The 15,971-nt window shown below is 51.1% G+C and overlaps 1 protein-coding gene across 2 annotated transcripts in view; it reads right to left on the reverse strand.

Moving 5' to 3' along the window:
* The window catches only part of TRPV4 (transient receptor potential cation channel subfamily V member 4), a 56,010-nt gene that overhangs the window by 7,745 nt on the left and 32,294 nt on the right, over positions 1 to 15,971 (reverse strand). For both annotated transcript variants that reach the window (XM_025402090.1, XM_025402091.1), the window contains exons 4-12: positions 12,545 to 12,697; positions 10,182 to 10,322; positions 8,190 to 8,488; positions 6,079 to 6,258; positions 3,847 to 4,005; positions 3,449 to 3,541; positions 3,043 to 3,116; positions 2,179 to 2,344; positions 1,892 to 1,958 (exon numbers count right to left, since the gene is read on the reverse strand). In XM_025402090.1, the coding sequence (XP_025257875.1) occupies positions 1,892 to 1,958; positions 2,179 to 2,344; positions 3,043 to 3,116; positions 3,449 to 3,541; positions 3,847 to 4,005; positions 6,079 to 6,258; positions 8,190 to 8,488; positions 10,182 to 10,322; positions 12,545 to 12,697 (1,332 nt within the window). The remainder of the gene's footprint in view (positions 1 to 1,891; positions 1,959 to 2,178; positions 2,345 to 3,042; positions 3,117 to 3,448; positions 3,542 to 3,846; positions 4,006 to 6,078; positions 6,259 to 8,189; positions 8,489 to 10,181; positions 10,323 to 12,544; positions 12,698 to 15,971) is intronic.

Genomic DNA, 15,971 nt, shown 5'->3' on the forward strand with positions numbered 1-15,971 from the left:
GGTGTATCAAAGGGAGCTGATGTCAGGCTTTAAGAAAATACCTGGGCTAGTAGTTTAATTATTAAATTTTATCCTCCCATGTATCCATGCCCCTTCAATGTGGCTTTACAGCTTCTCCCACCAAGAAGTGGAGTCTAGGCCAGGCATGGTGGCTCGCACCTATAATCCCGCACTTTGGGAGGCTGAGGTGGGAGGACTGCTTGAGCCCAGGAGTTCAAGACCAGACTGGGCAACATAGGGAGACCCTGTCTCCACCCAAAAACAAGAAAAAAAAGAAATGACGTCTATTTCCCCATCCGTTGAATCGAGGCTGGCCTTGGGACTTGCTTTGGCCAACAGAGTAAGGCAGCAGTGATGCCATGCCAGGAGGTGTCCTTGAACACTTCTGCTCATGTTCTTGGAAGCCTAAGGCTACCATATGGACAAGCCCAAGCTAGCTGGCCAGAGATGAGTGACCACGTGGAAGATAGATAGCAAAGCCCCTCTAACCAAGTCCATACTAGCTAGACTAGTCAGCCGGCAGCCAGCCTGCCAGCTGACCACAGGCACAAGAGCCTGTAGGGATCAACCAAACCTGGCCCAGGGCAGCACAGCCACCCAGCTGACCCACCGACTCATAAGCAATAATAAGTTGGCCTGGTACAGTGGCTCACGCCTGTAATCCCAGCACTTTGGGAGGCCAAGGTGGGTAGATCACTTGGGGTCAGGAGGTCGAGACCAACCTAGCCAACATGGTGAAACCCCATCTCTACCAAAAATATAAAACTTAGCCATGCATGGTGGCACACGCCTGTAATCCCAGCTATTCAAGAGGCTGAGGCAAGAGAATCGCTTGAACCTGGGAGGCAGAGGTCGCAGTGAGCCAAGAGCACCACTGCCATCCAGCCTCAGCTACAGAGACCTTGCCACAAAAAACAAACAATACTAATAATAATAATAACAAGTGGGTGCTATTTTAAGCCACTAAGCTTTAGGTGGCTTCCTTTGTAGCAATAGCTGACACTCCAGTTTTACCATTCACTACCTTTTTTTCTTTTTTTTTTTTTTGAGACAGAGTCTCGCTGTGTTGCCCAGGCTGGAGTGCAGTGGTGCCATCTTGGCTCGCTGCAACCTCCACCTTCTGGGTTCAAGCGATTCTTGTGCCTCAGCCTTCCGAGTAGCTGGGTCTATAGTTGCGTGCCACCATGCCTGTCTAATTTTTGTATTTTTTGGTAGAGACAGGGTTTCGCCACGTTGGCCAGGCTGGTCTCAAACTCCTGACCTCAAGTGATCCACCCACCTTGGCCTCTCGAAGTGCTGGGATTACAGGCGTGAGCCACTGCACCCAGCCACCATTCACTGGCTTTTGAACTTGTGCTAGTTATTTAACCCTCTTAAGCCTCAGTTTCCTTTTCTATAACAGGGGATAATAAAGGCACTTAGCTTACAGGCTTGTTGGGGGTCAAGGATGGAAACGTTACTTAGTCTAGTGCCTGGCATACAAATAAGAACTCAGTGGCCAGGCATATTGGCTCACACCTGTAATCCCAGAACTTTGGGAGGCCAAGATGGGTGGATCACCTGAGGTCAGGAGTTCAAGACCAGCCTGGCCAACAGGGTGAAACCCTGTCTCTACTACAAATACAAAAAAAAAAATTAGTGGGGCGTGGTGGCAGGAGCCTATAATCCCAACTACATGGGAGGCTGAGGCAGGAGAATCGCTTGAACCTGGAAGGTGGAGGTTGCAGTGAGCTGAGATTGCACCATTGCACTCCAGCCTGGGCAACAGGAGTGAAACTCCATCTCAAAAAAAAAGAACTCAGCAAGGCTGCTATTGTCCCCAATATATCATGGCTACTGTTCCCGTCCTTGCACCACCCCTGCCAGGCCCACCTGAGCACCCAGAGCTCACCTGAAGCGTAGCCGATCATGAAGAGCAAGTAGACCAGCAGGAATCGGAAAAGGTCCTTGAAGAGGATCTAAAGACCCCAGTGGGATTATGGAGGCAAACAGGAGACATGTGGTTTCTCACTTTCCCCATTTCTCCATCTCCACCCTGGTCCCACCCCAGTGTCCAGACCATGCCTCCTGCCCTCACGGTACCCGGCATCCTCAGGTCTGCAGGCGCATAAGTGTGCATGTGGTGTGTGTGGCTCCCTCCAGGAACACACGAGTCCAGAGGGCCCTCCCAGCCCGTACCTTCTGGATCATGATGCTATAGGTCCCCGTCAGCTTCAGCCCACGGGTGAAGTAAAGGGCATTCATCCAGCCCAGGACCAGGGCAAAGACCATCACGGCCAGGTAGGCCTCAATCCCTGCCAGGTAGAGGGCTGCTGAGACGATCACCAGGACAGAGTAGATGAAGCTGCAGTGCAGCAGAGACCACAAGAGAGGCCAGAGGGGAGAGGGGACAATGAGGCTCTGGAGGGGGAGACAAGCCTCCAAGCCCTCCAGGGTATCAGGACTTCCCAATGCCTTCTAGACCCCCAGGAAAGAAACAAAGTGGATTAGCAGGGTTCCCCAGCTTTCTGTTAACAACAACATTCAATGAGCTGGCAATTAATCCTGAGGTCCCACAAGATTCTGAAGTGATGCCCCTTGGAATTGCTAAAGACAGACTTAGTGGTGTTCAGTGGAGACTTTGTGGCTAAGTGAATTTCATCGTTCTCCAATTCTAAGGGAAATGTGGAAGAGGTAACACACACGCAGTAACTCTCTCATCCTGTGTCCCAGGCAGACATCATTAATCAATCCCAACTCTTTCCCACTAAACACAGACACAGGTGCAAAATTCTTAACATGGCCCTTCAGGCAGACATTAGCAATCATTCACCAGCATAATTATTTCTATCCATGGTATATATGATAACTCCCTAGCAATCAGAATTTTTCTTTAACCAGAAAACCCTGTTGTTTGTGGCTTTGTCCTGACTTTGGGTTAGAGCTGCCCAGGTTGGGTGGATTCATTCTAATAGAATCACCTCTTTCCTGAATCTGGATGACCTAGCAACCCAAACCCACCTTCCTCACCCAAAACCTGCTGGCCCAGGGACCTCCACTTACTAGAGCAGCTGGAAGGAGCCATCAATGAAGAGAGAATTCACTCCAGGGCATTTCTTCATGAACAAGTCTTTGATCTGGAAGACAGGAGGGGGCACGTGAAAGGGGTGGGGCCAGCAGGAAAGGAGAGGAGGAAAGAGGAGACAGAGAAAGGGACAGAAGATAGGGAGGCAGAGGCCGGTACAGAGAAAAGACAAAGGACTCTTTCCTGTTAGAAAAGGAGAAAAAAGCAGAGATGGAGAACATGGGATTGGAGGAGGTAGAAGAGAAATGGGAAAATAAAAGGAGGAAGGAAAGGAGAAGGACAATTTGGAGGAGAGAGAAGAGAAGAAGGAGAGAAAAGAGGTGCAGGAAGAGAAGAGGAAGAGGAGAGCAGGCAGAGTGGGGGGCACGGGGGCCAGGCACTCACGTTGGTGAAGAAGAACAGGACCCCAGTGAAGAGCGTAATGACCTCGCCAGCCAGCCGCAGGTAGTCCACCGTGGTGCGGTAAGGGTACGGTGGCTGGGGAGCAGCAAGGGCACACAGGTCATCACCCGGCCCCTCTGACATCTGGCCCCCAATCCAGATGTTCCCCCAGACCCAAAACATCTGGATCCCATGTAGCCTCCTCCTTCACTCTCTTGCTCCTGAGTCTCCCTCCTCCCAGCTCAGGGCCACCCCTGCCTGTTGGAGGGCGCCTCCCCAACCTGTTCCTAAACCTTCTCCAGTTCCTCCTACAGGGGACCCAGAGGGACGAGGTTGTGCCCCCGTCCTGCATGGCTCAGCCAGTGCCTGCCCCAGCCCCTGCCCGGTCCCTGGGCACTCACCGTGCCCTCCAGCGGCTGGTAGTAGGCGGTGAGGGTGAAGATGACCATGGCGCAGAGGTAGGAGACCACGTTGATGTAGAAGGACACGGCCCCGAACTTGCGCCACTTGTCCCGCAGCAGTTCATTGATGGGCTCCACAGCCAGCATCTCGTGGCGGTTCTGTGAGAGGCAGGGTGGTCAGGGGCTGCCTTCCTGAGGTGGGGGGTCCTGGCAGGCTGCCCTGGCTGTGCTTTCCCCCACCCTCCGCCCCGACAGCGCTTTCTCTTTCCATCCATTCCTCAGCTGCGTTCAAGGATTCATGGGGAACTGGACAGACACTGAACATCAGCCCCAAGCTCCCGCACTCACCATTTGAGATTCTGCCCAATTCTGCCTCAATGTGCCTTTCCGCCCTATTCTAGCATCACAGAACTCAGAACTGGAAAGTCCCTTAAAAGACATTTATTTTCAGGCAGGGCACGGTGGCTCACACCTGTAATCCCAGCACTTTGGGAGTCCGAGACAGGCAGATCACCTGATGTCAGGAGTTCAAGACCAGCCTATCCAATGTGGTGAAACCCTGACTCTACTAAAACTACAAAAATTAGCCGGGCGTGGTGGCGGGCACCTGTAATTCCAGCTACTCCTGAGGCTGAGGCAGGAGAATCACTTGAACCTGGGAGGCGGAGATTGCAGTGAGCCTAGATTGTGCCACTGCACTCCAGCCTGGGCAACAAGAGCGAGACTCCGTTTCAAAAAAGAAAAAAGGACATTTATTCTCATGGTTCCCAAACTCCAATCTGTGGATAGTACCAAGCTGTTGGCCGCAAAATCATCTATGTAGCTTGCCGCAAGTATAAATCCTGGCCTTCATTCTCAGAAATTCTGATTCAGAGAGAAAGATTGAGAAATTTTTGCCCAAAGATGATAAATGATTGACTTACCACAATTCTCCAATTCTGAACCCAGGGCAGCCATCAATAATTGAGCCCTGCACAATTGTATTCATACAGTTCCCTGGGTAGACACTACCAATCAATCAGTTTGCACCTGAGATGCTAAACCTGCTGCCACTACTAATTTAAATCAAGATGGCCACTAATTCAAAAAATAAGAGAAATGAGGTCTTGCAAGGAAGCCAAGCTCACAGACCAGTAAGCCACAGGGCAGGGTTAGAAGGGTGACCACCTGCACCCAGTCCCCAGCATTTTCTGCTCCCTTTGTATAGCTTCCTAGCCCTTTAATGACTTGAGTTTCTCCATATTTATGATTTGTGCAATAACACAGCCACAGAGATGCTCTTGTAGTGTTATTCCTGATAGTTACAGGCAGAAACAAACCCAAGCGACCAACAATAACAGAACGGTTCATTTGAATATGGTACATTTACATGCAGCGACAATATTACCAAAGAATATTTAAAACTACAGAATGATGTTCACAAAATATTGCTAAGTAGAAAAAAAAAAAGCTTGTTTTGTTTTGTTTTGTTTTTTGAGACAGGGTCTCCCACTGTCACCCAGGCTGGAGTGCAGTGGTATGATCTCAGCTCACTGAGGCCTCGACCTCCCCAGGCTCAGGTGATCCTCCCACCTCAGCCTCCCAAGTAGCTGGGACTACAGGCTCGCACCACCACGCCCAGCTAACTTTTATTTTTATTTTTATTTTTGTAGAGACGGGGTTTCGCCATATTGCCCAGGCTGGTGTCAAACTCCTGGCTTCAAGCAATCCGCCCACCTTGGCTCCCCAAAATGCTGGAATTACAGGCATAAGCCACCATGCCTCACTGAAAAAAAGAGCTTTCAAAAGTTCATATAACAACCACGAATGGTAAAAGCTGACATAATCTTTACTCTGTACCAGGCCATTCTAAAATTAACCTCTTTGGTCCTCCCAACAGCCCCATGGGATATGCATGATCCTTATCCCCAGGTCACAAACGAGGAAGCTGAGACCCACAGAGGTGGGGCCACTTGTCCTGAGACACACGGCATGTAAGTTACAGAGCCAGGATCCCAACCCAGTCCTACCTGCTCCAAAAGTCCACCTTCCCACAAGTCTTGCTCATTTCCTCACATGCCAGACACTGTTCTGGGCACTTAATTGGCACCTTCTCTTGCATTCAGCCAACAGATCCACCACGTTGGGCCCTAGAGGCTGAGGCTCTCTCCCCTAGCCCAGCCCCAGGGCCCCATCCCTGCTCCCAGCCCTGCCCCTCCTTCCTCGCACCCCATGCCCTCTCCTGGAGCCCACCTCAATCTTGCTGTTGTACACCAGGATCTCCAGCACGGAGGCCTCTTCCCCACATGTGTCCAGGGAGGAGAGGTCATAAAGCGAGGAATATACTGGCCCGTAGGCCCAGTCCTTGAACTTGCGGGACAGGTGCCGTGTGTCCTCATCCGTCACCTCCCGCCGGATGATGTGCTGAAAGATCTACACAGGGGGCCAGGAGGGTCAGGGGGCTCACACTGGAGAGGTCCCCAGGGCTGGGCCCAGCTCAGCACATGACGCCTCCCCAGAAAACAGCTGAGCACCGACTGCTGGAGGACCCCTTCCTCATCTTGTTTAATTCTTGCTCTTATTATCTTGGTTTACAGATAAGGAGTGGAGGCTGGGAAAAATGAAAGGTGTTCCAGAAGACACTTAACCAGTCAGCTGGAGCCAGACGGACCCTGAATGAGCCTTCAACATCTTAATTGTAATGAATATCTTCTTCATGCCGTTAAAATAGCAATGAATCCATCTTAATAATATGTGAATTATAATACTGACGATCATATGCGGTCCTTCCTGTTACCACTCCTTCCCTGGCTTACACACAGGGAACCTGAGGCACAGAGAGGGGTTGGGAATTGCCCAAGGTCAGGCAATGTTAGGATTTTGGGGTTTGTTTTTGTTTTGAGACAGAATCTCACTCTGTCACCCAGGATGGAGTGCAGTGGCGTGATCTCAGCTCACTGCAACCGTCGCCTCCCAGGTTCAAGCAATTCTCCTGCCTCAGCCTCCTGAGTAGCTGGGATTACAGGTGCCCACTACCACACCTGGCTAATATTTCTGTATTTTTAGTAGAGACGGGGTTTCACCATGTTGGCCAGGCTGGTCTTGAACTCCTGACCTCAGGTGATCCACCCACCTCAGCCTCCCAGAGTGCTGGGATTACAGGTGTGATCCACCGTGCCCAGCCAGGATTTTGGGTTTTTTTTTGAGACAGGTTCTTGCTCTGTTGCCCAGGCTGGAGTGCAGTGGCACTATCACAGCTCACTGCAGCCTCAATCTCCCGGGCTCAAGTGATCCTCCCACCTCAGCCTCCCAAAGTGTTAGGTTTACAGACATGAGCCACCGAGCCCAGCCGAAGCTAGGATTTAAGCCGGAGCCTTTCTACTGCCTCAGGGTCCTGGAATAATTGCAATTTCAGTAATTTTTGCTACATTTTTATTTATTTATTTTTACTTTGGTTTTTATTTATTTAGGATCTCACTATGTTGCCCAGGCTGGACTTAAACAATCCTCTCACCTCAGCCTCCCAACTAGCTGGCATTACAGACATGTAAGTGAGCACTTATTGCCTCTCCTGGGCTCCTTCCTAAGAGCCTTATGTGGATACTGCATTTAATTGTCACAACACCACACCAGAGGGCACTCTTATATCCCCATTTTACAGACAAGGAAACTGAGGCACAGAAAAGGGAGATGAGATGTCTGAGGTCACACACTGGGAAGTGGTAGCCCCAGGGCTTGGACAGGTGCTCCTGCCTCTAGGGCACTCCAGACTTGGTTCCCAAACACAGTGACAGTGCCCCCCAGAGGACATTTCAGCAACGTTCTGGAGATATTTTTGGTGGTCACAAGTTTAAGGGAAGGTGCTCCTGGCATCTGGTGGGTAGAGACCCGGGATGCAGATCAATGTCTGGCAAAAGCACAAGATGGTCCCCACCACAAAGAACCTGCCGCCCAAAATAATCGTGCTGAAGTTGAGAAACCCTTCTCCAGGCCCCATGCTGTGCAGCCCAGAAAGGGGAAGGAACTAGGGCAGGGGCACTCAGCAGGTTCGAGGCTGGGAGCACTGCTGGGCTAGAGCCCTGGGACTCACTTTCCTATCAGCGGTGCATCCTGGCTGGTGGGGGTGGAGTGGTGAACATCCAGTAGGGTGACATGAGGCAAGAGGCTCAGGGATGAAGCTAAGAAGCTTGGCTGGACACTAGGGAGCCATAGCAGGTTCTTGAGCTGGGACATCTGCACACTGGGGTTGGCGTGTTGGGAGGTGTGTGCACATATCAATAATGAATACCAGCAGCAGACCCTCATGTGTGTGTGCAGAGGGGCACAAGTGGGTGGATCAGCTATGCCCCCAGCTGTATACTCACCCCAATCTTGCCCGTCTTGGCAGCCATCATTAGGGGTGAGAGGCCATCGTTGTTGAGCACGGCCTCCAGGTTGCTGTCGGGGAAGAGGCGGGCACACTTCAGCAGCAGCAGGTCATACATCTTGGTAACGAACTTGGTGTTCTCACGGGTGTTGTCGGCGATGGCCACCAGCGCGTGCAGCACCGTGTTGCCTCGTGAGTCCTGGCGCCGCATGTCTGCCTTCTTATGGGGGTTCTCCGTCAGGTAGTTGACAATGTGGGGCTGGTTGGTGCAGGCAGCCAGCGACAAGGGCAGCTCCCCTACGGGCCAGGGTGGAGGGTGGGAGGTCCGCGAAGGGGACCCAGGGTGGGACTCTGCCTGCAGACACTCGGGGGATGGACACTGTGGCACTCTGAGGATGATGGAGACAGTACCAGCAGTGGATATGAACTGCACGTTTCTCTGGGTGATGCCAGGGTGATAGGGTATGGCTAGTTAAGGGCACAGCCATGCGAGTCGGAGGCTGTCAGGGACTGGACACATCCAATGATGGAATTATTATTATTATTATTTTTGAGACAAAGTCTCACTCTGTCGCCCAGGCTGGAGTGCAGTGGCACAATCTCGGCTCACTACAACCTCCACCTCCTGGGTGCAAGCAATTCTTGTGCCTCAGCCAAGTAGCCGGGATTACAGGCATCTGCCACCACACCTGGCTAATTTTTGTATTTTTAGTAGAGACAGGATTTCACCATGTTGGCCATGCTGGTCTCAAACTCCTGACCTCAAGTGATCTGCCCCCCTTGGCCTCCCAAAGTGCCACGATTACAGGCATGAGCCACCGTGCCCAGCCGATGATGGAATTCTTTGTGTGACTTTGTCCCTGAGCTGCACATAATGAGTGCCTTTAAGCACGGGCAAGATTCAAAATATTTTATGAGTCCAGCGATGACAACGGCAGTGGTGGGCTTTGGGCCTGGTGATGTTGGTCCCAGCATAAACCAGATTAAAGGACACAGACAATACAGGTTGGGTGCTGACAACACAGCCCAAGGGCCTCTCATGATCCCCACTGCACAGCTGGGGAAGGTGAGGGAAGTGAGGTCACATGCCTGGAAAGTGCAGAGTGAGGATTTGGCTTTTTTTGTTGTTTTCTTTTTGCTTTTTAAAGACAGAGTCTTGCTCTGTTGTCCAGGCTGGAATACAGTGGTGCAATCACAGCTCACTGCAGCCTCGAACTCCTAGGTTCAAGTGATCCTCCAGCCTTGGCCTCCGAAGCAGCTGGGATTACAAGCACATGATACCATACCATCTAATTTTTTTTTTTTTTTTTTTGTTTTTTTGTTTTTGATATCCATCCTCTCTCTGTCACCCAGGCTGGAATGCAATGGGGAAATCTTGGCTCACTGCAACCTCTGTCCCCCAGGTTCAAGCAATTCTCCTGCCTCAGCCTCCCATGTAACTAGGATTACAGGCACCCACCATCATGCCCAGCTAATTTTTGTTATTTTTGTAGAGATGGGGTTTCACCATGTTGTTGGCCAGGCTGGTCTCGAATTCTTGACCTCAGGTGATCCATCTGCCTTGTCCTCCCAAAGTGCTAGAATTACAGGCATGAGCCACCACGCCCAGCCATTTTTAAAATTTTTAAAAGAGACAGAGTCTTGCTATGTTGCCTAGCCTGGTCTCAAACTCCTGGCCTCAAGCGATCCTCCTGCCTTGACCTCCCCAAGTGCTGGGATGACAGGTGTGAGCCACCGTGCCTGGCTGGAGTGAGGATCTGAATCCAGGTCCATGGTGCCAAGTTCCCCAATAGCACTTACACCTCAGAGGCAAGGGCCCCGTGACCAAGACCGGCGTGCAGCCTGTGCTCCAGAGTGCTGTCTGCGCCCATGGCCAGAGTGGCCCTGGGTGTCTGGGGGATGGTCAGGGCTGCAGACACCAAGCAGTATCACGCTATCTCCCGCCATGCTTCTCCAGCGCGCTGTCGGCCCCCGCCACGCCCCTCCTTACCAAAGTAGAAGTAGCCTCCCTCATCCTTGGGCTGGAAGAAGCGCCCACGGGCCTGGGCGTGGACGTCAGCTCCTTGGGCCACGAGGAGCTCCACGTAGTGTTTGCAGCGACGCTCGATGGCGATGTGCAGGGCCGTCTGACCTGGGGACACGGGACAGTCATTCGGGGCCCTGGCGGGGCAGAGACCCAGCCAGGCTTGCTGGGGGTGGGGGTGGGGTGCAGGATGTAGAAATTGGGGTGGGAAATGCAGGCAGATTCCTGCCCAGCAACACCCAAGGGCAGCAAATAGGCCCTTGGATATTCCCCAGGATCCATCGCAGAAGCAGAATCTCAAGCCCAAAGGATAACCAGTTTGTGGAATCCTGAATGTGAGAACTTTTTAGATTCATAAGACGCCTTAAAAATCCTAGAGGAGGCCAGGTGCAGTGGTTCACGCCTGTAATCCCAGTGCTTTGGGAGACCGAGGAGGGAGATCACCTGAGCCCAGGAGTTTGAGGCAAGCCTGGGCAACACAGTGAGACCCCATCTCTATAGAAATGTTAAAAATTAGCTGGGCCTGGTGACTTACCCCTGTAGTCCCAACTACTCAGGAGGCTGAGGCAGGAGGATTGCTGAAGCCTAGCAGTTCAATACCAGCCTGGGCAACTGATAAGGTTTGGCTCTGCGTCTACACCTAAATCTTACCTTGAATTGTAATTCCCATAATCCCCCGGTGTCATGGGAGGGACCCCATGAAAGGTAATTTAATCATAAGGGCAGTTACCCTCATGCTGTTTTGATGGTGAGTGAGTCCTCAAGAGATCTGATGATTCTATAAGGGGCTTTTCCCCCTTTTGCTTGGCACTTCTCCTTCCTAGAACCATGTGAAGAAGGGCATGTTTGCTTCCCCTTCCACCATGATTGTAAGTTTCCTGAGGCCTCCCAAGCCCTGCGGAACTGTGAGTCAATTAAACCTCTTTCCTTTATACATTATCCAGTCTTGGGCAGTTCTTTATAGTAGCATGAGAACAGACTAATACAACAACATGAGACCCCGTCTCTACAGAAATTTTAAAAATTAGCCTGGCATGGTGGTCCATGCCAGTGGTCCTAGCTACTTGGGCAGGTGAGGTGGGAGAATCGCTTGAGCCCAGGAGATCAAGGCTGTAGTGAGCCATGATCACACCACTGCACTCCAGCTTGGGTGACAGAGCAAGAACCTGTCTCAAAAAAAAAAAAAAAAAAGAAAGAAAAAAGAAAGAAAAATCCTAGAGGAAACAACAGTACCTTGGCCTCCCAGAATTTTGGACTCAAGATAAAATATTCCTGGATTTTGAATCTTAATATCCAGGCATCTGAAGGTCAACTCTGATTTACAGAATCTCCGAATTCAGAACTGGGGAGCTTGGCCCCCTGCTGCCTTTGCCTCTCAGAGCTTGTGAGCTCAGGACTCATTATCATGGAGCCTTAGAGCACCCACCACCGCAGCATCCTAGGGCAGATCCCCAGGTCATGATCCCTAGACTCGCTGCATCTCAGAAGCTTGGAATCGTTTTTTTTTAGACAGGGTCTCATTCTGTCACCCAGGCTGGAGCTCAGTGGCACAATCATAGCTCACTGCAGCCTCGATCCTCTGAGTTCAACTGATCCTCCCACCTCAGTCTCCCAAGTACCTGGGACTACAGGTGTGCACCAACATACCTGGCTTTTTTTTTTTCTTTTTTTTTTTTTTTTCGGGATGAGTCTTGCTCTTGTCTATTACCCAGGCTGGGGTGCAATGGCATGATATTGGCTCACTGAAACCTCTACCTCCCGGGTTCAAGCGATTCTTCTGCCTCAGTCTCCCAAGTAGCAGGGATTGCAGGTACATGCCACCAAACGTGGCTAATTTTTGTATTTTTAGTCAGGACGGGATTTCACCATGTTGTCCAGGCTGGTTTTGAACTCCTGACATCAAGTGATCTGCACCCCCCACGTTGGCCTCCCAAAGTGTGCTGGGGTTACAGGCACAAGCCACCGCACCTGGCCCTATTTTTTTTTTTGCATTTTTAGTAGGGACGGAATTTCACCATGTTGGCCAGGCTGGTCTTAAACTCTTGACCTCAAGCGATCTGCCCCCCTTGGCTTTCCAAAGGGCTGGGATTACAGGTAAGAGCCACCATGCCCGGTGGAATCTTCTATTCTGAAACTCAAAACAAAGTTGGAAGGGGTAGTTACTGTTCCTTCATCCATCCATCCATCCATCCATCCATCCATCCATCCATCCGTCAGGTCCTGGGTACAGGCTGGCACTTAGGCCCAGATCAAAGCTCTCAGGGGTCAGACAAGCAAAGGACAGTATCTCCACCAGCCCTTGTGGCACCCCTGCGCAGCCCGGGGCCCACCTCGATAGTAGATGTCGCGGAAGGGCGAGTTGATGAACTCCCGCATGTTGCCGGTGCGCTCCGCGATGTCCAGCAGCACAGGGATGGTGTCATTGCGGCCGCTGCTCAGGTTCAGCAAGGCCTTGGGCAGGCAGGTCTTCCCTGTAGATGGCTCTAGCAGGAGAGACATACAAGATGAAGCGGTGCTCCAGCCCGTGACCTTGAACTTGTAGGCATCGGAGTACAGAGCACTGGGTAGGCGGTCAGACATCTTGGCTGCCAACATCTCCTCTCCGAGCCTGTTTCCTCATCTGTCCAGTGGGTACCCAGGGCCACTCTATCTGCCTCCAGTGGTGCTGAGAGGGTGCAATAAACTCATGGGCTTAGGTGCTTTGAAATGTGAGAGGCTTCAGCCTACAGATTGGTATTTATTTAATTAATCTTATTTGGGAAGATTTTTATTTATTAATATATATATATTTTTTTTTAAGAGACAGGGTCTCACTCTGTCATCCAGGCTGGAGTATAGTGGTGCAATCCTAGCTCATTGCAGCCTCCAATTCCTGGGCTCCAGTGATCCTCCCACCTCAGCCTCCCAAGTAGCAGCTAAGACTACAGGTGTGCACCTCCATGCTTAACTAATTTTTTAATTTTTATTTTCATAGAGAAGGGATCTCACTGTGTTACCCAAGCTGGTCCCAAACACCTGGCCTCAAGTGATCCTCCCACCTCTGCCTCCCAAAGTGCTGGGATTACAGGTGTGAGCCACCACACCTGGCCGTTGAAAAAGATTTTTGTAAAGTGCTTCATAAACAAGTAAATGGTGAGAATGCTGGGTTAAGCAAAGCCAACCATATTTCCTTACTACAGGACTTCTCAGCGCCTTTCATACACGAACAGGGACTGTGAACCTCTAAAAGCAAGACGCACTAGGCAGCGCTCACCCACCTGTCAGAGCATAGAGTCCTTTTCCCATGAAGCGTTTACACTGCGGCCCCTAGAAGGGAGTGGAGGGGTGTAGCGTTCCCCAAAGTGCGGGACTGTGTGCCACAGTGGACGCGAACTGACCTTAGGAGAGTCAGGAGAGAATCTTGGGGATTCTAAGGGTGCAACAATAATAACCCTGAAGGTTTCATCCACTATTGAAACTTTCTCATGAAGTCATCTCTCTGTTTGGTACTAGCAGGTCCTTAACGCCTCTCACTAACACTTGCTAATATCTCTTTGCAAGTTTCTTCCTATTGCAGCTATTTTTATGGTTACCTGAGTTGATTTATATCTCAAAAGAGTTAGTTGAAAACTCCCCTGTGAATCAAGGACAGGGCAAAATCATGCCAGGGGCTCGGGAATGGCCAGAGAGTGGGAGATGCAGGTGTGGGTTCAGGCATCTGTTCTGAAACCAGGCACCTTGGGTTTGAGGCCTGGCTTTGCTTCCAACAGCTGTATGACCATTTCTCTGCTTAGGGTCCTTTCTGGCTAAATTAAAGCTATGAAGGGAAATCGAAGAGCAAATCAGTATTTGTTGATTAGCCCAGTACCAGGCAGATAGGAGTCTTTGATAAATATTAGTGTTGCTGTTATCATTCCATGAGACGGGATTTAGGAACCGTCTCCCTAAATGCCAGGAATCAGTGGGGCAGACTCACAGAGACCTGAATTCTAGTCTTGACCCTTCCAAGAGCAGGGTTGTTTGGGACAAGTCTCGTCCCCAGTTGCTTTCCCACTGTCCACCTGGCGCCCAGCTCAGAGGCGACACCATCCCTCTCATGGAATAATGTGGCCCAGCCACTGTCCCTCCCACATGCCTAAGACACTGCCCTCATTTCCCTCATTTTCCCCAGCATCTCTGGCCTTCCTTCATCCACTTTCCACATAGCAGCTGGAATGGTCACTTCAGACTGCAACTGACCACGGTGAACTACACAGGGCTTTTGCATCTGCTGTCCCTGAACCCCCACCCCAATCTGAAACATTCCTCCCTCCTCTTTTCACCTGGTTAACTGCACCTCACTCAGACTCTGCTCAAGTGTCACCTCCTCCAGGAAGCTCTCCTGGATTTTCCCTAACTAGGTCAAATCCTCCGGTACAGACTTTTGTTGACACCTGTTACAGTTTGTAACTGTGTGCTTATTTCTGTGGTTGCTTGGTCAATGTTCATCCTGTCCAGGAGCCTGTGGGCACCTTGATGGCACGGTGATGCCTGCTTTGCTCACTATCGTTCGGCCTCTGCCAAGCACAGTGCTTGGCATGTGGTGGGTGCCCCACAGCCATTTGCTGAGTTAACACGCATCGAATGAAGGGGAGGGCCGGGCACCTCGGGCAATTCCAAACCACAGGTGACCCAAAGTGGAACGAGAGACCCTGGATTCGGGCTTTCAGACACGGGTTATAGACCCAGGGACCCGGCGCCTGGGTGCTGGGAGGAGATGTCAGGAGCAGGATCTTCCCAGAGAGGAGGTGGAACATGCAGTTCCAGGAACCAGCCACCAGGTGGCGAAGTGGCTCTGCCCAGGGTGGGTTGCTGTAGCCAGGGGCTCTAAATTGACAATTGCCAAATTGGAGGCTGTGAAACTTTGCGGGGGGGACGTGGGGACAGGGGAGGGTGTCCCAGACTTCCCTGATAATCAGATGAGCTCATGACCCTTTAGCCATGCAGGGATGGATCCAGGTTTTATGGGACCTAGACTAAGTCCAGGACCTTAGAAAGGGCCTTAGCCAGGGGCCCTGGCACTTAATTAGTATCACGGACCTTACAGTAAGTCTCCCTCTACGCACATACACTACCCTCTGCAATTTCAGAGACCCACCTTCCACACTCATGCACAGACACACATGGATCTGGGGGTTCCTGGACTGTGCTAAAAGCCCCCAACTCAGTCCTGAATTCAGGAGAAGCCAGAGGCCTTGACAAGCCAGGCTAGTGCTGAAGGCACAGGTGCCAGCGTCCATCTCCCAGGATTCGCTCTACACCAAGATTCCCCACCTTTGCCTCACGTACTTGGTGGACCAGGAGAGGCCATTTGGCCAGGGCTTAAACATGGGTTATCTCCAAATGAGATTATTCATGCCATCACTGAGCTACTCCAGAAGCAGAGAGAAGCCCCACCCTCCCACAACTCTAAACTTGTGCCTCCAAATGAGGCCACATTGTCTGGCCGGGAACCACGAATGAATATTTTTCATAAATCCAGCAATTGTCTTTTTTTTTTTTTTTTTTTTTTTGAGACAGAGTCTCGCTCTGTTGCCCAGGCTAGAGTGCAGTGGTGCAATCTTGGCTCACTGCAACCTCCGCCTCCCAGGTTCAAGTGATTCTCCTGGCTCAGCCTCCTAGGTAGCTGAAATTACAGGTGTGTGCCGCTAAGCCTGGTTCTTTTTTTTTTTTTTTTTTTTTTTTTGTATTTTTAGTAGAGACAGGGTTTCACCATGTTGGCAGGGCTGGTCTCAAACT

Source organism: Theropithecus gelada, chromosome 11, assembly GCF_003255815.1.
Source record: "Theropithecus gelada isolate Dixy chromosome 11, Tgel_1.0, whole genome shotgun sequence".
Lineage (NCBI taxonomy): Eukaryota > Metazoa > Chordata > Mammalia > Primates > Cercopithecidae > Theropithecus > Theropithecus gelada.